Genomic DNA, 26132 nt, shown 5'->3' on the forward strand with positions numbered 1-26132 from the left:
GTGGATGGTCTGATGGGATTGCAATAAGGGTGCGAAAATACTGATATTACTAATCTAATTATATATCTGATTGATGTCATAGGCTACAGCACGCCCCTGACGATGCAAGGGATCTGTCCCTCCGATGATACGCACATTTTGATGCCCTGAAAAAGTCTCGTGCGCGCGTCACAGATCTGACTTTGCTACTCTCTCGCTTTCCCCAAAACATAGCGTTACTATGGAGGAGGTCTCACTCTGTTGCTATTCCCTAGTACGATATGATCGGCACAACTACACTTGTGGGTAACCCATAGGTGTATGATTTGGAAGGGGGTTGTTGTATTGTGCATTTGTATTTGTTGTGTACTATGTACATTGTTGTCTGTTTGAGTTAATAAAACTTTCTGATCTCAACTTAATCCAGTCTTATCTAATAACATCCATAGATGTATGGTTTTAAAACATTTACAGTACCTTTCCTTTGAATTATAATTGGTGCCTTTCTAAACCTTTAATTACATTGTGAAAAACAAAAACTTGAATCCTATACTTCAGTTAAGACTTTCATTAACAATGCTAAATTATTTACATCACTATATTCAACTCTAATACGGGTGTCAACATCTTTGCTTGTGTGTGGAAAAATGTTGCTGTGTTTTATTTAAATTTAGCCTATATCAAACATAGTGACATGGTACAGTTTTTACTTGGAGTAACACTGCCAGAACCCCAATGTAGGGCTAAAATGCAGCCAACATCCAAGCTTTTTAAAAACAGACTACAAGAAAATGTGAGAACTGGCTAGCCTACTTCAAATATTTTAGTAATTTACATTTAATGACTGCAAATTTATCATTAATGACTGTGAACTTATATTTAAACTGTATTTTATATCATTTTAAATAATCTTTTTGTCTTTGCACCTCTTGTCCACACTTTTGCTATTTTTTGTTATTAATTTTACTTTCTATATATTATTTCCTTAATCTTACATTGTAAATCAGTATGTTTTTTTTTTATGTTTTTATATTTTATAGCTATGTGCAGAACTTTGAATTGCTCTGTTGTATAAAATGTGCTATACAAATAAAGCTGCCTTGCCTTTTTATATTCAAGAATCTCTGAAACACAACAAAAAAAACGACTAAACATGAAAGTATTCAGTACAGTTCCGTATTCAAACGGTGTCTTCAACCACCTAAGTATAAACAAACAAAAGCACTTAAAAGTGATACATCTTCGCCAACCTTGACGATCTTCGGCCCTCACCTACATAGTGTAATTCGAGACCTTTGCACGAGACTTTACGTAAGACAGAAGGCTGCACGTGCCAACCAGAAACGTGTTGACCTATATATTATATAACTCGACGGTCACGTGGCGACGGTTGGCTCGTTAACCCATATAAAGACCGTCTGCGGAGAAAGTACAGGGTCCCCGTGCACTTTACCAACCCGGAAACATCGTAAAAAGGACAGGAAACGCGGAAACAGCGATAATGACCACTTCATTAACTTCAAGGAGCTCATTTTAGAGCTGTATGATGACTGGGAAAATATGTAGCTTATATAGAAAAGTTTATATTGACATTTTTCTTAACTCTTTTAGTAGCTCCTGATTGTTTTAGACACACTTTTTTTATTGTTAACTTTGACATGTATTTTACATCAGAATATATGCTTTTTAAGTATCACTCCATTGTGTTAACTTCCATGGAGTGGAAAACTCATTCAAGCAAATATAGACATCATAATGTAGCCTTTCTTACTTTTACAGCTGTTTCACATATAAATGATACATCGGCACGTTTTTTGTATGCAGATCTGGTTTAAAGTGGTTATGCTGGAATTTAGTTCCCACTCCAAGTTGTGACTTGTTTGTTTCTGGTCGTCCTGTCAGTGACCTTTTTTGCATCAGTAAGCCTCAGCCCGGCACTCATGAGGTGTTTTCTTACTCATAATGAAAAAAGGTGCCACTCCTCTCCAGAACTCAGTGTCCCTCCTATTAGCCGGGCCAGCAGTTACATAGCCAGCACATAATTTAGATGTCCTAGTTTGATCACTGATGTGGTGGTGTATTAAAAACACAGGTCAGCATTTAAACTGAGGAAAACAACTTTATATAAGAAGGGGAAGATGTTTTTTAAATTAGGTCAATGGCAAATTATGTATACTGACACCAAAGATTTGAACATCTTACTAAACTCAATATTCAAATTATAGCTATGTGTAATAAGAGAGTCAACCTTATCCTCAAGTCAAATGTTAAAATAGCATGTCTGCAAACATAATAACGTGGCTGCATTTCAACTTCAAGTAAAAGCATCTGAGTTTATGCGTCCCATTAAATTAATATTTGAGGTGGAATGATGCATTCCGAGCTAAAAATCTATTTTAACCCTTTGAAACTTGGACCGACATCAGTTTTTCTGTGCTGTGTTCAGACGCCTATCACAATTGGTTTATTTCTTTCGAAAACATGGGGAAAAAAAGGCAATCAGCAACATGGCATGGACTCTGCTGCAAATTGCAAAAAAATAAGAAAAATTTGACAAGAAAATGGCTTCAAAATAGCTTCAAAATAGGAGAATAATTAGCAAATTATAAAGGTAAAATATAAAAATGGTTTCATTATTATTTTTTACATTTATTATTTTATTGTATTTTATTCCTGTTTTTCATTTCTTTTACTTTTTTTTTTTTGCTAATTTTAGGGAATTTTCTTATAACTTTTAACTAATATCTTGCTAATTTTGAGGTAATTTGCGTTTCTCATTGCATTCTTACCATGTTTTTGAAAGACATCAAGCCAATTTGTTCAAGTTTCAAAGGCTTAAGCTGAAAAAAAGAAAAGTATTTTTATCTATTATACACCTTCTTAATACCTGAGGAGGAGGAAATACATTAAAAATGTAGAAATAAAAAAAAAAATCAAGCAGCCCGTTAATCAAAAATTATATTTTAAAAAATATAAGGTAAATAGGCTATAGTTGTATTTGGGGTCACACTGGGGTCATGACACCGTCACCTCTGCGTCAGGTGCGTTCAAGTAACCTGGTTGCTGTCGGCCATTTGCAGTAACCTGATTTCTTAATGTAAACCAGAAACCCGGTTTCCTTAATCGGGGTAAGGGATTAAGAGAAACCCGGTCAACACAACTTTTATTTTTTTCTTTGCTGTGAAAAAGCTTTCTTGACCATTCACACACGTAACCGTGTTTATGACGTGTTTATACCGAGGATACACGTGAAAACGTGCACTTCGGTTTAAAGGGAAAGTGTCGCTGTGAATGAGTGCGGCGGGATGACGGGAAACATCTTTGGATGTAATACAACTGCACAGTGGGGAATAAAACAGAAATGAATAAGTAGCCGATAAATATTTTCCACAGCTGGACATTAAATTGTTATTCAGATATGGCACATAGTAAGTAAATGTGTCATTACATGCTATGCGGCGTTCAAATTCTCCACAGAAAAAACGAACAAACATTTATATGCTATTAATTATAAACAAAAGACATTTTGTATTGTAAGCGCAGCATTCTAAGTAAAGTCTGAAAACTTGCCGAAATATATCTGCCTCAAATACATGTTTTTCCACCTAGCCTTTTCTTATTCATTATAAGTATATATTTGTGTAGTTTGACAATAAAAGTGTGGATAAATTTTATTTTTAACCCCCCATAGTTTGAAATTATGGAATTTTTCATTCTTATTTGTTTTTATTTCTCTCAAATACAGTTTAGGGATTTAGAAAACAACGTTTTCACTTGATCGCCACTTTTCTTTAAGTTTATTTTAAATATGGCATGACTATGAGTCAGACAGCACTATCCTTTATTACCAGCGATCAGCCAGTCTTGGAGATAACATGTTTTCACATGACAACAATAGCACAGCCAGGAGCCACACTGTCCATTCATAAGATCCGCTCACTGCGGTTGTGTGTGTCAAGAGCTCCCTCTAGTGGGCTGAGTGAAGCACAGCAACATGAGCTGCTTTTTAATACTGTAGCTTGTTCTTATTTATTTGCTCAAAAATAGCTCTGTTTTGGGGAATTCTTACCACTATACTATGGCTTTTGCAAACTATGATTTTTATTTTTATCTATTTTTTTTATATTTTGCCTTTTTATTTGATAATCGACAGTGTGGAGATAAAGAAACATTGAAAAGAAATGAAAACATCTGTGACAAATTAAATTTAACAGATCATGACAACATGGGCATGCTGTAATAGTGTAGTGTAACATAGTGTAGTGTAATGCTGGATACAACATAATATTTCAACTTCAGCTGAAGAAAAGGTGGTCCAACCCTTTAAGCCTACTTAAATGTTAGACTTTTTTTAAATTAATGTTGTTTTAAGTCTTGCAAACTTAATTTTTGAACTCTGTGCACGTCGTGTAAACTACACAATGATGTGAAATATTCGTCTCGAGCAGCAGTTGTTCTCAAGGTTAAATAAACTTGAAAAATTGGTGAAATTGGTCCAGTTTTTTTTCTAAAAGTCATGCCATCCTATGCATTTTTACTGTGTAACTGCTTTTGAATGCCAAATTTCTCTAATTCTTGTCTAACTGAGCAGCTCCAGTTTATATTTCACAATAAAAGCGCATTATTTGTCAGTTTGGGACTGAATGGATTATCCCAAACAACCACGCTGTAAAAGATTGCTGAATTAACACTTTCAAAATCTTTTATGTGACTTTTTCCAGGCCTCCATGTGTTTATGGGACATGTGGTCTTAATTTAGAGAACCGCCCTGCAATGTTCACCTGCTCCCCATTCCCCCCAAAACAAAAAAAACCCTTAAGACTTTAGGTGTTTAATTTTATTATTTTAAGCATTTTGTCAACATAAAAACTCATCAACGTGAATGAATATATTAATGAGCGTTTCCTCCTTCACTCCAGTTTCCTTCAAGGCTCTACAACAATATGTACACAGCATTACACAAAATACCTCATGACGTTTTCCTGGCCTGTGGAGGGCGGTTTTACAAGTGGATGTTGAGACTGAATTCTTGCTATAATAAGTGGGGAAATTACATATTATAAGCTTAGTTACGGGGCGCCGACGTTTCCAAACACATCTAAAACTAGACGTGAATGGCCCTTTAATCTGCTTTTATCCTTTATTTTTGTGTCAACTGCTTTTTTAAGGGGATAAATACACATGTCCCTCTTCTTAGGTTAGGGAGGCAACTTCTCCAAACATATAAAATATTATGTGACACAGATGTGACTAATAACACAAAGGGTGGGTCTATAAGCCGTTTTGGTCCATCAGAAATGAACTGTCTATCTTAACTCGCAATCAAAGTGAAACATTTCCTTAACTCTTCTCAACTCTGTGGAGAAATAAAGTCTCAATAATTTAGCTCCCTTTTGATAAAGGGACACAGTAATGGATTTCAAGTCATCGTGGACATATAGAGAACTGTATGGATCCCAAAATACAGTGTTTTCCCTCCTTTTTCCATCTCCTGCGCATCTACTTTTCACAAATAAAAAAAGTGTAATAATTTCTCTATTACAACACAGAACATGAGTTTGACATTGAACATCACCTCACAACAAAAAGCACTGAGTATCTACTTCATGAAAATGTTGTTTTTTTTGTCCCTAGCAGTTGCGCTCACACACTCATAAACACACACACACACACACACATTTCTCACAAATAATCTTAACTGTTTGGCTGTGAAACAGGACGCTCTGAAAACAGCAGTTTGGCTTTTTTTTTTTCCAGATTACGTCAGTGTGTTTCGGTGACTAGACACAACTGGGAATCTGCAGCGGTAGCCATCGACAACATCCCCCATCATGCATCTGTCTTGCTACTGTCCTCCAGTAGGACCACTTCCTCTTGCAGCTTTGATGACATTTAGGTTATAGTCATTCATTTGAATTTTTATCACAGTGGAAAATACTGGCCAATCGGGTTGTCTATACGCTGTGATGCAGACTGTAATGCAGACATCTTAATGTTTGGAATTAAAGGGACACTCCACCGATTTTTAAAAATAAAGATCAGTTTACTCCTCATCTTGTCTGTTATGCCTTTGTGTCACGAGGAGTACTATTCAGCCTGTGGGAGTAGTTAAATGACTTCTTGTGGTTTTAAAGGGGGTTCTCTAAAATCTGAAAACTGACTCCAATGATGTCATAATGATGTCATAAGGGTTATCTTGGCTTGGGGTGAAAGACTGCAAATTTCTACCACCCGCGTTGCAAAAGGGGCAAGTTTAACCCTTTGAAATGTGAGCAAATTGGCTTTATTTCTTTTTTTAAACACTGGGAGAAGGCTATGAGCACCTTCGGAAGAAAAACTTGAAAAATAAAAAATTAATTATTATTTAAAAATTTACAAAACAATAACCTGAAATATTGCAAAAATAGGAAGAAAAGAAAAGTAAAACAAAAAACAAACAATAAAATGCCCAGAAAAAAAGGTACTGATACTGTAAAATAATTATAAATATGTGATTAGGATCATTTAAAATATAGTTTTCTAGATTCTTTTTCCCTGGCTTTTAAAAAAAATATTTTTTTTTAATCTACAAAATCTTGCAGTTTCCTTGACATTTCTTGTTTTCAAAGAAGAAATCAAATGTGCTCAGGTTTCAAAGGTTTAAATACTTGGTAAAACTGTCTAAACGCAAGACATTAGAAGTGATGTCTATCCAGGTTTCAAAAGGTTAAAAGACAGACATTTAAGGAAAGCTGCTATCAAACTGCATTATGGGAAGTGTAGGATTTTGGAATTTCTGCCACACTAGAAAATAAAAGCTAGAGGATATTTTAGCCTCTGCTGCAATAATTCTGACTATTCTTTTCTTAATTTGTCTCTAGCTCTACAGAGGTGCAATCATAGAAATAGAATGAATAGAACAAACATTTAACCGTTTCCCGTGGTCATTAGTACAAACGAAAATAACAATAGGTTTTATGGTAAGAACATACATCAATACGGCTGTAAAGTGCATCGTACTCACTAGTTTGAGAACTCTGTTTTGACCTATTTTTTTCACTTATTTTTCATATTAAATAGAAAAATACATTCATACACCAATCCAAGTTTCTCTCTTTCACCAAAATAAGACTAACAATAGCTTGATTAACTCATCATAAAACACAATTAAGTCAAAGTCAACAGAAATAACACTCACCAACTCACCAAGCCAATCTTTGTTAGTCTATTCAACTGTCACCATCCACAACCTCTCCATTAGAAACAGAAAAATAACTGTTCTAATGGGTATGGGAAGCAAACTGACCTAAACTGGACTGCTTGGTGGAAATGTGGCTTTAGATGTCTGATAATAAGTCAACTGTTCCAACAATCACAAACTCTGGTTCAAATAAACCCTTCATTGAGCGAGTTATATGTGAAAATATTGCTGATCTACACACGGTCTCTCGAAGCCTCTCAGCTGTTCACTGAGCAGCGGCTCTTACTCTCTCTTCAGAAGCAGCTACAGTAACATAATGTGACAACAAACATGAATTAATCCCTTTAAACCTGAGGAAAGTGGTTTGATTTCTTTCAAATACATGGCAATGAGCAACGAAAAAAGGCGTATTAAAACATACTTGAAAATTTGTTAAAAAAAACCTTGATTAGTAAAAAAAAGACCTCGAAAAATGGATTAAAGATGTATAATAATTATGCAGCATAAATTTAAATATGTAATTGTGATATTTATAAATATAACTTTTCCAAATCTAGTATTTTTTTGCAATTTGTGGAACATTTCTTACCAAGTTCCTCATAGTCTTTTTTCCCATGTTTTTGAAAGAAATCGCCCCGATTTGCTCAGGGTTCAAAGGTTTAAATTTCAATGAAAGGTGTCTAAAAAAAGCACGAGAAAAGTCATGTCACTCCGGACTTCAAAGGGTTAATGCTAACAAAAGACATAAATATACGTTACAGTGATATTTTTAAGGTAACAAATTGCTTATTGCTTGTTTGGTCATTGTGGCAAAGCCTCACCTCAGTGAGTTTGCCACATGCCACAAATCGGTTTGTTTATACTGAATCTAGCCCACTATAACTGTTTCTATGGCGACAGTAAAAATAAAATGGCTGCCGCTCTAACCATTGTGCTATGTTGAATTGAGTGGGAATGTCCGTTCTACTGTCATTCTATTTGTATGGGTGCAATACAACGATCACTGGAGTGCCCCTTTAAATAAATGAAAATCATCCAGTTTAAATACACTGCATATGAGCACAACATCCAGCCTATCATAAACATGAAAAATAATAAATGATGCAGAAATATACAACCCTTGTACATTGCTTATGTTGTTTGCAATCAAACAAAAATGCAGCTGTGAGTCTTCAGTGCATTCTTGGCCTACCAGGACGACCTGCATGAATTACAGTTAAACACATAAAATATATGAAGAAAGACTGATACAGGTGTATTAAAATACACCTCTCTAATTTATCAAACTGCAAGATCACTTACTTTCCCTAATAATCCCTCATAAATAGCACCGGAAACAGTTTAATGGGATTCCTGTGATGGCTACAGCTGAACCTTTATAGTCCAACATGGTAAAGTATATTTCCTGTCCCTGTATGTACATTTATAGCTTTGACACTCAACAGATGTGCTGAGAAACATCTGTCTCTGCTCACTCTTTTTTTTTTTTTTTTTTTTTTTTGAGTGTATAGAAATAGAAATGGCAATTTTTTCCATAACCAAGTTTAGCTCTCTCGGACAGGTGTTGTTATTTAAAAGGTAGTTTGAAGTTAAGTGCAGTATAAGCGACGGCTACATCTGAATGTGTGTTGAGATCACGACGTGTGATGATCAGAGTTCTTTGGTAACTATGTTTAGGGCTGCGTCTAGTCACAACTCTGAGCAGACATGATGGTTAAAGACAGGCCTGACATTAGCTAGTTGACTTTAATTTTTTTTTTTTAAATCTAGGAAACCGATTGCCTTGAAAAATGTAAGTAAATATAACTATTAGTCTGAATTTATGTTTACATTATATTTAATTGTTTTCTTTCATATCTAAAAGTGTACTTAACATTTAGTCATATTTACTTGATTTTATGAAGTTGTTGCAACTTAAAATTGACAAGTTTAATTAAATCTAATTAGATTCTACGAAGTTTTAGCAACAAAAGTAAACCAAGTGCATTCTGATTGCACGTCTGCCTGTCCTGGAAGAGGGGATCCCTCCTCAGTCACTCTTCCTGAAGTTTTTACCATTTTTTTCCCTATTATAGGGTTTTTTGGGGGGAGTTTTTCCTTAGTTGATGTGAGGGATGCCGTATGCTGTAAAGCCCTCTGAGGCAAACTCTAATCTGTGATAATGGGCTTTATAAATAAAACTGATTTGACTTAATTTTGTAAAGTTTTTGCAACTTAAAATTGGCACACTTAATGAAAGTTTTAGCAAAAACCAAGTCTACTGTGATCTGTATTCTGGAAAAATCCTCTTCGTCATGATCAAGTTAAGTCAGACTATCTTAGTTTACTGAAGTTACTAACACGTACAAAGAACAAGGTAATTTCATTTGGCCTTTTTTTAAGTTGCTAATACATTAAGCAGAAACAGCTAAATTTTAAGGAAATGTATGTTGAATAAATTTGAGAAGCAAAGTTCAGGCAATTTTGTAATAATTCAACTTGTCTTCATTGTATATTGTACATATATATATATATACTTCCCTTTGTCACTGCAATCGGTTTCCCAGAATATTTTAAGTAAGATCAACTTGTCAGATTTTACAGTATAGGGTGAGGGGAAAAATAGCATTAAATACAACTTATGGATACTAATTCAAATTTAAACAACAGACAAAAAACATACGTGTCTAAGATATCCACCCTGTTAATCTATTTCTATTTAGTTTCTATTTTAGTTTCCTCTTTACTTGACAAACAAAGACACTTTGTTCATTGTGTTTTTCTCAACAAATGATCTTTTTATGAGCCGCCTGTTTAATTATTTAACCTATAAAAACCTGTAATTCTCTCCTGGCTTTGTTTGTTTTATCACCTTATCACTTCATGTGTTTTATCACTCTGTAGACGATAGAAATATAACAGACACATCAGAGCCCTCCATTAACTTTAAGGGACACATTTCTGCTTACTCACAGGTTGATTTAAAAAGTTTGCATTTTTTTCTCCTTTTTATTTCCCCTTCCTCTCCTTCAAACAGCTTTATTATTTCTAATAATGATCAATACCTTCTGATCAATCTCTGATAACATCCCTAAAATGTCTGGTTAAATATTTTGCAGCTCTTTAAAGGCACTTTGCATGTTTTGTCCATCTAAACAGGAAGTGATTGGCCCTTGTTAGAATTAAAATCGGGGGAAAAGATCAATTACTGTGGCACCGATCTGAACCAAACAATGGGCTCTGAAGGGAAGTGGCACACTCTGCACTTTGTTTGGCTTGTGTGTGAATAGGCGACACTCCACAGTAACGGATGTCAAGAGCAGGGCGAACTGCATTCACACGTTTCCTGGCAACAAGATGTTCCTCTGTGAGAAAAGTGACAGCGCCGAGGCAATGCCACAGGAAGAGTCGTCCCGCAGGGCTGACACAAAGTCGCACTGTGTTTACCACCACCGGGAGGATTCAAGCATGATTTGGATTTTTGCTCATTTTTTAAAAAATCTTTTCTCTCCCTTTAAAGCTTATGTTACTGATGTTCAATCTCCTCCATCACAGGCAAAAATAATTATACTACAGTTATGATTTAAATTATTAAACCTAAAGAATTGACTGTGTTTTTCTTGTATAAATGTATTGAGCTAAATGCTGACATCAGCGTACTAACATCCACAGACAATGATAACACACTGATGATCACCATCCTAAATTAGCATTAGCATACTTATAAGCAATCGTAAAGCTGATTCTCATGGGAAAGTCATTAGTTTTGGATATATTTGGTCATAAACCAAAGTACTTGAAACACAAATTTTGACCTGATGATGGTGCTAGAGATGATGGTAAGGAGGTAAGGGTACATGAATGTGTGTACCAAAAGTCATAGCAACCATCCAATAGTAGCAGCTATGCTATTAGCATGCTAAAAAATACATTACTTAATATTGTTATTGACACTTTTGATGCTAACTGAGCTTTTATTGGGATCCACTATCATTTTGCTAATAAGAACTACCACAATCTTCAGTCGTCATCTCGTCCGACAAAGAAAAGCTTATGTTGAGGTTGCAGCAGGCTCCAATCACGGGTTAAGATGCTTCTGAAATTGAGTGAAAGATTTTTTAAAACTTTTGAATTTTAAAAGGATGCTATCCTTGTCAGTGAGATAACTTTTAGAGGAAACCTTAATCCCCAGGAATCGCTTGCTTCTTTTACTCACCCTGTGTTTCATTACATTTGCAAAGAAAACTTTGTTTTTCTTGCATGTCAACATGGTGAATGAAGGGTGCAAAAATAAAGAAAGTTCTTGATGAACTGAAGTAAATGGGGGCCACATTAAAAACATCAAAACTAAATCAAAACACCTGTCACTTCTGTTTTTTATTGTGTTTTATTTATTATTATTATTCTTTATTTTAACTAACTCTTTAAAACACCAAAGTCACACAATAACACCAACAAACTAACTGATCTAAGTAAAGGTAGCCCACCAGCTCCAGCTGTTCAGAGAAGTAAAATCAAAGTTTTTGTCAAAGGAGTCTGGCTTTAAAAAGAGCATAGATAAATTTTCATTTTAGCTCAGTTCACCGTCAGAAAGGGCTGTCTGTTTGAGAAGTACTCAGCATACGGCTCGATAAATGAGACTTGGATTATTCCGCACAAAGTTGTGTGAGAGTTTGTAACAGATATTTTGATAAAGTTTTGCTGTTGTTAAACGTGGACCCCCTTTGACTACAATTTATCAAGAATTTCCTCTGTTTTTCGATTCTTCGTTAACTGGAAGCATGTGAGAAAAACAGTTTTCTTCACAAATTCAATGTCACAAGCACAAATTTTCACTTGAGAAGTAAAGTATTCCTTTAAAAGTTGCTCCCACTAACAAAGACAGCATCCATTTATAAAGACTGTAATCCATCAAGACTTTGTTTGGATTCCTTACAGTGGCATGCAAGAAAGAAAGTTTTCTTCATGAATCAGTGGTGAGTAGTTGACATACAAATGATCATTTGGGTGTAAAATATTCCTTTGAATACAAAGCAAAAAGTGAGCCAAAACCCTGGAAATCATGCTGGAACTTTCAGGGGTGTAACATTATCGGAGAGAACAAGTGAGGGGTACCTTTATTCTCACTAATCTTTCAGAGTCGTCTACAGTGTATAGATCTTGTCTTCAGTATAAGAAGTTATGTTTGCATCTGAGCTAATTTAGCCGCCAGTGTAGAAACTATCGCTGTGAAGATGTCGAAGCAGTGATTTGTACTCGATCCTCATTCCCGCGGCAGTAAAAAATCCTCTCCAGAAGCAGTATGCCGCTGAACATGCAGATATGCTGATTTAGTGTCCTAGTTAGTGAGCTGGCCTGAGAGCTATGGCTAAAGACGGCACGTGGATACGATATAAACAACCGAGGTAATGCGGTAACGCTCCTTAATTTCCGAGCTCTTGGTGTTCTTGCAGCGGCCGAGCAGACCTAAATAACTTGTGATGAGGGTTAAATTTATACTGAGAGGCTGACAGCGCAGCCTTCAGCACCAGCGGGGCTCCGAGGCCCGACCCTGTGTCCGTAAACGTCTGTTTTTTACTCCACGACTCCATGTCTCGGGGTGTCAGGCCTTCCCTGCCTTCATGTATGTGGGGATGGTACCTCGCTGAGTCAGACCCTCAAAGCGTTTGTATGTGTAGTTGAGGAACACCCAATCCTTCGATTTGAAGTCTGGCTCCGTTGCATTGGCTGTTAATAAACACACAACAAAGAACGGGGTTATTATTTTGCCACTTGAGGGCACAATGGATCACACAATGTGAATGAGAAGGTCTATTTACATCTATTTGAATAATAATTATCAGCATTGTTGAGAATTTAAATCATCTGTCATGACTCATCCGTGGTCTCTTAATCTGACCCGAGGCTAATATTTCCAGATAAGGGATTTTCCGGCAGTGCAGCAGGCAGAATGTTCCGGAAACACAAACCTGGCTGAAGGATGTCTGATTCAGGGAAGTCGTCAAAGTTTGAGGTGTCATCGATACTCTTGATTTCAATGGAGATGGCTGCTGGCCGCTCCCTGTGGAGGCGAGACAGACACAATCAAAATACAAAGTATGAAATGGGCCATGGGCGCCTTTCCATTTGAGATAAAGAAAGGCATTTTGTTGAAACTGCTCTGTGCATAACCAGGGTTACCTTTTATGCGAGAAGAGCCCTTTTCTTTCCTGGAATATGTTACCTTGACAACTTCATCTACGTGTTGAAGGGAAGCTTTTGTCATTCAGACACACGCTTAGTTTCTCTTACATAAATATGCTTGTCCTGCTGTAGCCTTGACTTGAAACTGAAACACTTGCATTGCATCGAGCCGTTATGAAAATGTTAGAGCTGAACTACTTGTGCCGACCTTACAAAACACAGCTTTTCAAGCGATTTCATTGTGGCAGAAATAATGTCAGACTAAAATGATCAAAGTTTTGCTCCAGTTGCACAACTTAAGTCAGTCTTTTTATTGTTTTGACGTTCCAATATTGTCGGATGTTTTCAGTTTTGGCTCATGCAAATAGTCTCTTTTGGGGATTGTTGTGGCCTGCGATGCCTGATTTCACGGCAGCTTTTCTAAAAAATTGTGATGCATGTTGCAATGTTTTCAGACATTTTTTTTGCAATTTAATTGCAGCGAGAAGTGAAAATTGTGAAAGTAAAGTAACCTACTGAGCCTCTTGTATTGTCAGATAAGTCTTTTCAAATAGTGAATGTAAGTATAAGACTGTCAACTTGACTTAAGTGAAAATGATTCAGGTGGTTATTAAGACATGAGACCAACATGTTAACCTTTTGAAACCCTTTAAAAAAAACAACAACAAAAAACAACAACAATATGTGTTTTTATTTTATATATTATATTTTTTGTTACATAATTTTGAATATAAAATTATTAGAATTATATTTTTAGTTTTCTAGACAATTCTCCCTCTTTTTTGGTATTTTCTTATCCTCCTCCCTTTTTTAAAAAACTCATTTATAGGTAGTTTTCTTGTCACCTTTTACTCATTTCTTGCAGTGTGCGAGACATTTCTCACCAAGTTGCTCATTGCCTTTTTACCTCCGTGTTTTTGAAAGAAATCAAACCAATCTGCTAAGATTTTAAATGTTTAAATACTTGTGAGAAAACTGATATCTATCCAGGTTTTAAAGGGTTAAATTATCACCACATTCATGTCTGAAAGGTGTTTAGGGTCCATGTACCTGATGTGCTCCCAGTCCACCGACTCAAAGAACTGATGACTCTTGATCTCCTCCACACTCACAGCTCCAACCCTGTTCTCAGCATCAGTGCAATACCTGAAACACACCAACAGCAGACAATATAGACTGATAATATAACTGGCAAACAAAACTTTTATATATATATATATATATATATACATATATATATATATATATATATATATATATATATATACATATAACAAATATTCACCATCTGTACCAACATGTTAAGCATTTTTCCTTAATGTAGAAGAGAAAATGGAAATAAGCATCTTTGCATACTTTAATATCAAGTCTTTGGCCCTCTCTGAGATGGGGACTTCAGGTGGGAAGACGAGCGTTTCCTTCCAGTTCATCACCTTCCTGTATGTCTCCTGTGGCGTCTCAGAGCAGAAGGGTGGGTAACCTGAACACAACCAACAAGCATGTTAAAAAAAGCTGATGTTATAACAATACTAACTGAAGGATTCCACTGATAGCAGGTTTACTAATGTTTCAACCTGATGTGTAACTTGTGAAATAATAATCATTTTTAAAAAGTGGCTATTTTCAATTTGTGATATCTACAATGTTTTCAAAATCTGTAAATGTTTTACATTCAAACATATATCAAATATCTGTGATTTGCAGTTTACATTGCTACTTTGACTGCATTTTGTCCTCTGCATAAATTGCTGTATTTTTTTTTTTTAATTTTCATTCGTTCTTGATGTTTCTATTGTCTGTTACCTGCCAAGGGACTACAGATGCAAATTAGCAGTCCTGCTAACTCCGGTATATTTACATTTGTATTTTATACTGATGCTTATAAATATGCTGCGTCCCTTTTCAATAAACATTACATTAAATCAAATTTCCATTCTTCTCTCACAGAGCAATTGCCTACTTACCAATGAGCATTTCATACATGATGACACCCAGAGACCACCAGTCACACAGCTTGTTGTATCCCGTTTGCATGAAGACTTCAGGAGCGATGTAGTCTGGTGTTCCCACAGTAGAATAAGCCTTAGAGACACACAAAAAGAGAGAAGGTGAGGGCTCCTGGTTGGAATAAATATATTTAAATCATCAAATTTTAAAAAATCAAATAATAAACTATAAATAAGGTACAACAATATTGAAATATTGAGGTGGGATATATAGTGTATGCCTTATCAAGAAAACCTAACTTTAAGCAGCAAAAACCTGTACTATTTTAGAAGTTTGCGAACATTAGTTTGCCACAATAATGTCTTAAGTAAACTATCTTTAACGTTAGCTGAAATTATGTTAATTTGCAAATAAAATTAGCTGGAAAAACACACACAGTTAAAACAAGCTGTTCGCTGCTTACCATTATGTTACCTAACTTTATGAGGTACAGTTATATTTGAAATATTAAGGTGGTATTATTTAGATTGGCATAATTGGTGGAGGGCATGTGACTCATTCAAACTTAAGAATGCATGCTGTCATATCCTGATGATCGTCTCTGGCAGGCACACACAATTTCAGACTTCATTTTCATAGCTTGGGACTGGAAAGAGTCTGATGAAGGAGGTGGGCCTGAGCATGGAGCTCTGCAGCCAGACCCATATCATTAAGATTGATAATGTGAAGTTACGCTAGCCAAGATGTAGATAGATAGATAGATAGATAGATAGGTACTTTATTGATCCCGAGGGAAATTTAAGTAACCAGCAGCATAATAAACATACAGAATAGAATATAGACCAATAAATATATAAGCAATATATACAGAGAAAAAGAGAGAATACAGAGAAAAAGAGAGAGGCTGTTGTTACAATTTTTTGGGCAGAAATCAGGAAGCTAAGTTTATCTTTTCTTTTCTTCCTTTGCATTTTGCAGCCAGTATGTGCACTGTTCCCTCTTTCTTACTCTCGAGCTTCTAATGCACTTCTTTCATTCATTACAGTGTCAAAGTCTTACCAGCTGCCTCCGGTTCTTTTTCCAGGTTTCTGCTTTCCTCTTAGAGTTCATATTTTGAAAGGCTGCGAAGTGAAGAGAGGAAAAACATGTGATTACCTAAACAGTTAGAGTATATGTTACAACAATAAGCTACCACTTATTATCAAGATTTGGATCAGTTTTCCTTCAAGTTAGCTTTTCTTATCACATTTTGAACTCACAGAAATCACTGGGTGGGTTGTGTGTCAGATTCCTGTAAAATTCTGTGCGATGAGCCTTTTTCAGTCCCGTACACAGGCCAAAATCTGACAGCTTCACATGTCCCTGTAAACAAATACACCATGAGTCAACATGCACACACGCATCATGTCGTACGCTTTTACTGACAGTCAGGAAATGACTGTGTGTCTGTCTGTTTGAGTCTCACCCTGGAGTCCAGCAGCAGGTTGTCAGGTTTGATGTCTCTGTGGATGAAGCCCAGCTGGTGGATGGAGTCGATGGCCAGAACCGTCTCTGCGATGTAGAACTGCGTGGCCTCCTCAGACAGAGTGTCCTTTTTCATCAGCAGGGTCATCATGTCGCCTGGCAACAAGATCAAAGGTCAGAATGACAGCACAAACACACCCGTCTTACTCATGTCTAACATGTCAAAGAATAGTAATTCATCCTGTGTCCAGTTGAATAAATCTGTGTTTTAAACACCCAATATTTGCTTAAAATACAATATAGAAGAGTTTCCCATGTTCCCAAGTTAGGAGCACACACCTCCAGGCAAGAACTCCATAATGAGGTAGAGGTTCCTCTTGTCCTGGAAGCTGTAAAACATCTTGACCACCCAGGCGCCGTCCGCCTCCACCAGAATATCCCTTTCTGCCCGGATATGAGCAACCTGCAGTGAGAACGTGGACAACTTAAGACACTGACAATACAAACTCAAACAGCATGTCTTAAGATGCTTGATAACTGGTGGTGCTGACAAATACTTTACCTGTTCTTTCTCCAGCATGTCTGCTTTTCTCAAAATCTTCATGGCGTAAATGTGCCCGGTGTCTTTTTTCTGCACCAAGCGGACCTGAAGGAGACGACACCACAGTTAAATCCATAAGGAACGTGGAATTACGCAGCTTACAAAGAAAACTAGAACTGCCATCTAACGGCTGTACACCTACATAGACCGGTCAAATTGCACTTGCAGTTTACATTATGATGTCACAGTGCAGTTGACCTTTGGCATATAAAATGTCATCACTCCATCATTATATCCTATTAGACAACTGTGGGAAATTTGTGTCAAAATTACCATATGAATTACTGAAATTACTTATCAGTTTATTCTTGAGTCCATTTATGCCAAATCTGAGAAAAAAATTCCCTCAAGGTGTTTTGGATTAATTGTCTTCACAAGAATGTGACAGATGCAAGGTCACAGTGACCTCTGACTTTTGACCTTTGACCACCAAAATCTAATGAGTTCTTTCTTGAGTCCAAGTGGACGTTTAGGCCAAATTAGAAGAAATTTCCTGTGGGTGTTGTTGAGATATCGCTTTGACAAGGATTGGAGAGAGGGATGAACAGACAACTGGAAAACACAACGCCTCCGGCCACGGATAATGAAATGAACTGATAAAAGAACACAGAAATGATTTCAGGGTCGACACACTCATTGTGTTTTCAGTTCAAATTTACAAGGGCTTTGCATGCTTATCTTTGAATGTACCTCTCCAAAAGCACCCCGCCCGATAACTTTCAGGGACTCAAAGTCATCCAAGCCAAGTCGCGTCCTCTTCAGCCGCAAAAACTCGGTCTCCTTACGGGCGTGCTGCGAGCGCCGCATTACTTTCTGCAAAACACAGACACAGTGAGTCATCAGAAGAAGAGGAAGATGAAAGGGAAAACCTTATTCTGCCACATGTTGAGGTCTGTGAACATGACGACAAAGCGAACTGTACCTCCTCGTCTGGCAGCCCCTCTTCATCCATGGCCTTCTCCAGCTTCTTCTGCCTATGAACAACACAAAACAATGAGAAAATGTGAATAAGGGCTGCATAAACACTACTAAAACTTTGTTCTTTACAATATAAGAGTGAGAAATTAGAGGCTTTAGATGACCTAAACTGGTCTGATCTTGACAATGACTCCCAGGTCACTTTACTCAGGTGTGTAAACAGTGAGCCAGCTGTCTTTTTCAAGAGGCCTCGTCTATGTTACCTGGACTAGATATCAGCTCTCAGGCAATGTGAGAACACACAAGGTAGATTGCGAGACGTTCTTTGATACCTGAGATGACACACTGCTGTGTTGTTTTCTTTACAGCAGATGGAGTGACACCTGACGCTTGAAACAACAACTGCATTTACACACTGAGAGTAACTGAGGTAACTGGCACTATGGTAAAGGTCAGTCAGGACATGCATGAGGTAACCATTTAAAATACGATGCCCGGGAGGTAAAAGGTAACTTTTTAACACGTTTATTGCCATCTCGTTTTTTTTGTTTTTTTGTGCTGCCTTCAGACACCTTTCACAATCACTTTGATCTCTGAAACCTGCGAAAACTGGTTTGATTGTTTTTCAAAAATACGAAAAAAACATAATGGGCAACTTGGCAATTAATGTCCTGCAAACTGCTAAAAATTAGTAAAAGGTGACAAAATGTGTCTGAAAATGAGCTGGGATGGATTATAAGATATTACCAGAGGAAATAGAGAAAAATGTCCAGAAAACTATATTTGTAAATATCTTACTTATATATAAATTATGTTACAGGAAAAAAAAATAGTATTTTTTAGGTCATTTTTTGCTCTATTTTTGTTTGTTTTTTACTTTACTTTTTTCTGTTTTCCAGTATTTTTTTTTTACTGATTTCTTGCTAGTTTTTGAGGCATTTCTTATAAAGCTGCTTGTTGCTCTTCCATGTAAAAAAAAATTAAAAATCAAGCCAATTTGCTCAGATTTCAAAGGGTTAAACAGACACATACATCATGGAAACATGAGCATATTATTGAAGTGCAACAGATGCAATGGGACAGGCGTGTTTCTTTACGCTTTTGTAACGCAAAGGCCGCTGGTCTCATATCAACAGGTACTGTGAGCTATAAAATGACTCGGGCAGTTTTACCTCATCTCTCTCTCCTCGTGCTGGGTGAGCAGAGTGCTGTAGAAGTTCTCCAGCGTCAGCTTGGCCACAGTCACCCTCTCTCGGGTGTGGTTGCTCATGGGAAGGGCAGCTGCAGTCCCTCCCGTCATGGCCATACTATCCTGCAAAACAACACAAATAAACCCAACAACATCAGGTTGTGCACATCCGTCCAACCACTGCTTCAGCTAGTGTAATATGTGTCTTTTGGTCAATTTTACCATCAGTTCAGTCCTCGACAAAACATTTCAACCTGCCAGAGAGGAGTTTTACCTGGAGGACTTGAAGTGTGTAGGCTTAGTAGTCCAACCAGTAGTGCAACAGCCACCCACCAAAACAGACAACTATGTTAGTTAACACCTGCGCCACTTAAGTGTCTGTCTCATATGGTATCTTAAGTGTGCAAGACAACACTGGAATCAACAAATTAACTGTGCGATTTAGATTAAATGAATGTAACACCCTGGAAGGGGACAGTTCAGCAAAGCCAATTTTGAACATTTTTTAAAAAATGTTCAAAATTGAAGCAGCAAAGCAAAAGTGCCCCCCAGAAAAACTGAATATTAAAGTTTTTCCTCCAAAAAACATTTTTTCAAGATTTATATGTAAAAGTGCTGCACAGACTCCTACAAAAGTTATCTATCTCAATCATCTCTTATGATCCACGAGAAGTGTGTGTGGTGTGTTAATCTGCAAAGACTCCCTCTGCCTGCATTTTATTGTACTCTTCTTATTTTTCGGTTTTGGGGATGTTCCTGGTCACAACACAAAGGTGAGGTCAAGACTTCATAAAATGATAGTGACCACATGCCAAAACCTGAAGCAGCTCTTGTCTAAGATGAAGCTACAAAAATTTCAGACACGACACAAAAAAACAACCTTAAACACACAAATATAGTCAGGCAAAATGCTAAGTGGAGTTGCTACATTGCTGGCCATACTGTTAACAAACAGTTTGTGGTTTGTCACGAAACTGGAATTTCTAACTTTGATACAATGCCTTGAAAATGTTAGTTCTGATGCCGTCTAGAAAAACTGCAGTAAACATTAACAATAACAGAGAGCAAGAAGGTGCAGCTGGTGCTGGTGTATCGATACTGCGGAAAATCAGTATTGAATCAATTTCAAATATTCATGACAAGTATGGAGCGATTACTTTTTGACACTACACTATAGACAGTAGCCAAAAAGTCCTGCACAGTAACCTTTAACACAGCTTTTTTCACAATACAGTAGCACTCTGTAATTCAAATGAAGGGATTTTAATGTGTAAAATTAGTTGAGTGCTCACACAGTCTAACAGGACTCGGATTCCTGGTGCTGAAATATTCCTGTCACCCCTGAACAGGGAGTCATGTGCTGGATACCTCACGGTCTGCAGGGCTTTCATTCCAGAAACTAATCAGTGAAATCTCCACTGATCTTTCTTGGTATGCATTCCTTTTGCATCTCTACACATCTTTGATAACATCAAACTGACAAAGAACAAATGTAAAACTTCACCTGAGGAGGTCAACCTTGAAAAATCCACAAATCACATGAGAGCAGCACCTTAGCCCTTATTCAAGCTCAAAATAATTGTTCTCTCCCAAGCAACTACTTTCTCTAGAAGGGCACATATTGACATCTTGGAATTGATGTGTAGCCCTCATGTGGGTAGAATAAAAAACCACAGAGAGCAGAAGAAACACACACTTAGACTTTTGAGGTGAAAGCCACAAGCGGTAGTTGGATGTTTGAATAAAAACCCAACATGAAAGATGATGTAAAAGGCCACAAGGTAAAGAGTAAGCACCAAGAGGGAAGTTAAGTATTTTCTTAAATTCAAAGAAAACAACATGAGCAGATTTTCACATATAATGTAATTGACAGACAAAGGAAGAAGGTGGACGCCGTGTACATCATCAAACTATTTCAGCAGTACGTGATCAGACACTCATGAATGTGCTTGATTAGCTCACACAGAGATAAAACAGCCCTGCAGCCCTGCGATAGGACGCATGTTTCGTCTAGTCACCGGTCCTTTTCCCGTCCCGGCCTCAACATTCCCACAACAACAAGACACTTCCTGAATTCTGAGAAAAATCACTGAATCACCGCTGCAACCTGCTTGGTTTGGGAGGGTTTCTGCTGTGTGGAAAACAGGGAAAACACTCACAAATAAAGGTTTTAAGTTACTGAGGTCTTAACAGATTCACCTGACACTCCTAAGAAGCTTACAGGTAAACCCTACTGATGATTAACAATAACATAAATCTTGAACAAACACAAAGCAGCACAAGCAGTATAATTACAGTTCTTGTGGTCCAACATAATCCATGTCAGCAAAACATTTCTGAGCAGATGCCCATCAGCTATGTACCTCTATGAAACTACAAAGCTTGACGCAGATGCACAATTCATCTGACTGGTGTTCTTTTTTCATCAAAAAAGTGCAAATTTAGGTCACTGAGTCTGTCGAGGACGCTAAGTGGACAATGTGTGAGCATGCTGGGCAGTGCAGTGCTGTGCTTCAGTTGATGCAGGAAGACATTGATCATCTACTGATCACTGAACTTGTGATCGACCTCAATGCATTTCTGTTTGACCACACACATCAAAATGACATATTTTTACTCTTACCTTTTATGCTACTTATCAGTCTAGATTGTAACTATTCGGCTCTTTAAGTCACTAAATTCTTCACTGGCTCGCTGCTAACTTTGACTATCAGTCGTTTGGCAGCACAGTGGACAGAGAGAGCGAGCACAAACAGTTAAGTTAGGAGCTGTGAAACCAAAACTTTGACTGGACAGTTGTGAATCTTTGGGTTCCTCAATATAAGCAACCTTTTCTATACAAGTGGTCATCCACTTTTAACACAAAACTATTAATTACAATAACTTTATTAATGGTTTTTCGGTGGTCTGTGTGGATCTAATGGCATTTAAAAGCTCTGAATTCCAATTCAGATTAGAAAAAAACATCTTGTACAGGCATTTAATAAAAGCTTATAATACCATTATTATGATTTTTTTTTGTTGAAATTGATCTGTGTAACTATCGCACACTCTTGAAAAGCTAGATGGGTTTTGTGCTTATTTCTCCACCTAAGGGGAAAATGCCGGGCCTTAGGCTCAGTCTGAAGGGATTCAGTTTGACTTGAAGTGAACCAGATCCACCACCTAGCTAAACAAACAAGTCTACACCACTCAGGCACTTATAAGGAAGGCATTATAAAGGCAAGCTCACTATTTGGAGACTAAAGCATGTGGCCAAAAACGTTAAATGTTGTGCACAGTTAAGGGTTGTTAAAGGTTGTGCAGACAGAAACACAAGTAGAATTCAAATTGGTCAAGATAACTTCAACATTTATGTAACTTTGAGAGGAAAATGTCATCGCACATTTTAGACATTTTAGATTCACATATTGGCTTTCTTTGTGTGTGTGTGTGTTTTTTTTAAGAAAAAAAAAAAAGCATTAAAACTCAGATGTTGTTTCTACGTCTCATGGAAACTGTTAAAGCATCATTCCACCAGAATTGTGTAAAAATGTGTGTGTATTTCCATACAGACACACTCCACCCTTCAAGTACTGTAAGTGACTGGACAGGAAGCCCTTTCCGTCCTGAATGAAAGGGCTCAGTCATGACGCCTGGGAGAGGAATGAGGTGCTTACACACACACACACACACACACACACACACACAAACACAACGCCTATAACAAAAATAACACATATTGTCCGAAACTTTCTGTTTATCTCAAGCAAACCTACCACTTTTGATAAGAAAAGTCACCATTACATCCTAAATATAAGAACTTAATGACATATGTCAGTTGTTCAGTAATATCGCCAACATTGTGCAGTATCATTTTATATGGCAATATATTTGGTAAATTCGTATTCATGTTTGTTTATCAAGTATTTCAGAATATGCTTAAAAAATGTTAACAAACTACAACCCCCCCTTAAAAAAAACATGAATTTCAAAATATTTTTTTTAAATAGTGGTTTGTCAATGTAATTCAAATTAACAGTGGACAGAATAAATGTCAAATACCCAACTTATTTTCACATTTAATTTGTAACTGTCATGCCTTTAATCTATTGTTCTGAATTATTTTCATCCACCTGCAGAGTTGTTGTATACCTGCATGGAGCAATAAACAAGCATTATGTATACACATTTAAGTCCCAAAAATTATGCAATTTCATCTTAAAAGTCACATAGTAATATATGTAATGTCCTTATTCATTGTTTTACCAGTAGTTCAGAATATACTTAAAAATTTCCAGTTCAAATGTCATATATTGTGGTTTGTCAATATATTTCAAATTAAAAGTGGACAGATTAAATGTCAAATATACAATCTGTTTTCATAATGAATGTGTATAGTAATTGTCATGCGTTTAATCCATTGTTGTGAATTATTTTCACTCCCTTGCAGAGATAGTGTGTACCTGTATGGTGCGTTAAACAAGCTAACGTTGCGCATATCTAATTATGTTTTGTCTGGCTAACGTTTCACTGCTCACCTGAATTGAAACTTTTTGTGCCGCCCTGTCAAACCTCTTCCTGCCAACCTAGCTGGCACTGCTACCAGTCCCATGACGGCTGATACTACATAATATTTCATTTTAAAGATACTAATAAGTTTTAATAAAATGTAGTTACTTACTACAAACACTGAGTCGGTCAGTTGCTGTGTTGTGGTAGCTAGCTATTTGTCCGCTATATTCCCTTTGCGTCTCTGTCTGGCAGGTTGACAGCAACAAATAAAACCCGACAGCACACAAATAAAGACCGTTCAGTGAGGGGAAAAAATCACCTACCTCCGTGTCCTGCTCCAGAGTCAAATATTGGCTTGCCGCCACCCCACGATATATGAGAAATGTGATGTGTTTTTTCGTATTTTCTGCCCAATATTTAGGCAGTTGAAGGCTAGAGGCTCCAGTTATTGGCCACCCTTTAGACGAACTTCACAGTAAACATTACCGATATCAACGCCAAATCATAACAGAAGTCCTCTGACGTTATCACCGAGCTAACCTGAAATTATTGAAAATTATTTTACTTTCTTCATTTGTACTCCCTGACCTCGAAATTCAGCGCTCCCTCCGTCTAAATCGCTATAAAATATGAAATAAGCAGCGCTGCTTCCTGGGACCGTCGGGCTCATCAGACGCTCCGTCCACGCAACGGCGTAGCATTTGATTGACGTTGGCGAAAACCAATCACCGACGAAGAAAGAGACCTGTGTTTCCCTCTGACCAATCACATGCGTAATATACATAAGATTGACATGTACATCAGCCAATGAGAGGATCGAATCCGCTCCTTAAGGGTTGCGTTCCAGGACGCAGGTTCATCTGGCTAGCAAGCATTTGCAGCTATGAAAAACTGTACTGTAGCTACAGTAGTTGTAAGCTTTGTTACATAATTTTATATGTTCTGCTTGGTGGAAATCCGTACTAAGAATAAGTTACATTATTATACTTTAATACTTTTAAAAAATGACATCATATAACACAAACAACACTGAAAATAATCACACATAAGAAGCAATTGCCATTAATTACAAGAGGGTAACAAAGGTCAATAAAAGGTCATATTGTGATCAAAAATACAATTTACTGTTTTTTCATTGTTAAATTTGACCAGGAAATATTTAAAGGAAAAGATTTCTCGGAATAATTTACATTAAAATATTGCACAAACAAAACAAATCCATACCCATAAACATTTTTATAGGACTACACTTGCCTACTGACAATACAGGAGATAAGACACTATAAAGATAAGATAAAAATGAAATCATGATAGTGTTACAGACAGACCACAGCTATACTCAAGGAATAATTTAAGAGATGTTTGTTTCAAGGTAAGATCTGAAACCTTTGGTGTAACATTTCAGGTTGACTGCAGCTTGTTTGTCCAAAAAACACTTTGTTTAAACTAGACACTGCAGATTATGTTTTCACACTAAACCGACTGTTTTCCTCTAATCATTCCAGCAAGGACACTTATAAATGTGTTCACCCAATCTGGAATCTTTCATTTCCTTGTTCACATGTGTCTATATGCCAAAGGTCTATAGGACAAAGAACAGGTGTCAGTGGTAAAAAAATAAAAAATAAAAATAAAAATAAAAGTGTAATTGCGAATGAAATAAAACATAACGTAACTGTAACACCAACAACAAACCTGTGATGACCAAAACACAGTGAAAAGCAGTGTAGGCTGCCATAAATCTCCTTTTTTGGATGGTCTGAGTGATTGTACTGTGACAGCCATGATGTCAACATACACAGAGGTGGGTGTTTCCAGCTAACACGTCTGCGGGTTGTGTCCAGCAGACAAGGCTGTTTTTATATTTCTTGCATCAATGGGGCCCACTGAGCAGTGACACAGCACCTATATTTAGATTTGGGCTATAAACTCTCTGGCCTGCAGCCTGGGCTTCGTAAGGTTCAGTGTGAAACGGACTCAGACCACTGAGCCATGTTTTGATTTGAATGACGTCAATTTTTTTAAAAAACATTTTAAATATTTTCTATTATTTATGTTTCATTTTTTATTAAATTCAAACAAGAAAAAAGTGAAATCAACACAAATAAATACCCAGGCTAACAAACATTTATAACAGCCCAAATTAACAATAAAATATTACGGTGTGTGCTCATAAGTTTGCAAATTCAACTTCTCTC

The 26132-nt window shown here is 36.9% G+C and overlaps 1 protein-coding gene across 1 annotated transcript; it reads right to left on the reverse strand.

Annotated features, from left to right (window-relative positions):
* Nucleotides 1-4801: 4801 nt before the first annotated feature.
* Nucleotides 4802-24620, reverse strand: LOC121961309 (serine/threonine-protein kinase 38-like). Its single transcript, XM_042511249.2, has 14 exons — nucleotides 24258-24620; nucleotides 19424-19563; nucleotides 18256-18307; nucleotides 18024-18146; nucleotides 17295-17378; nucleotides 17072-17195; nucleotides 16734-16888; nucleotides 16528-16630; nucleotides 16328-16389; nucleotides 15286-15403; nucleotides 14678-14801; nucleotides 14372-14467; nucleotides 13108-13199; nucleotides 4802-12865 (listed from the first exon to the last, which is right to left on the reverse strand). Exons 2-14 carry the CDS (start codon nucleotides 19555-19557, stop codon nucleotides 12741-12743), a joined length of 1392 nt encoding a protein of 463 aa, XP_042367183.1. The 5' UTR covers nucleotides 19558-19563; nucleotides 24258-24620; the 3' UTR covers nucleotides 4802-12740.
* Nucleotides 24621-26132: the final 1512 nt, after the last annotated feature.

This window comes from Plectropomus leopardus, chromosome 22 (assembly GCF_026936395.1).
Source record: "Plectropomus leopardus strain MGB_pleo_1.0 chromosome 22, ASM2693639v1, whole genome shotgun sequence".
In the NCBI taxonomy this organism is placed as follows: domain Eukaryota; kingdom Metazoa; phylum Chordata; class Actinopteri; order Perciformes; family Serranidae; genus Plectropomus; species Plectropomus leopardus.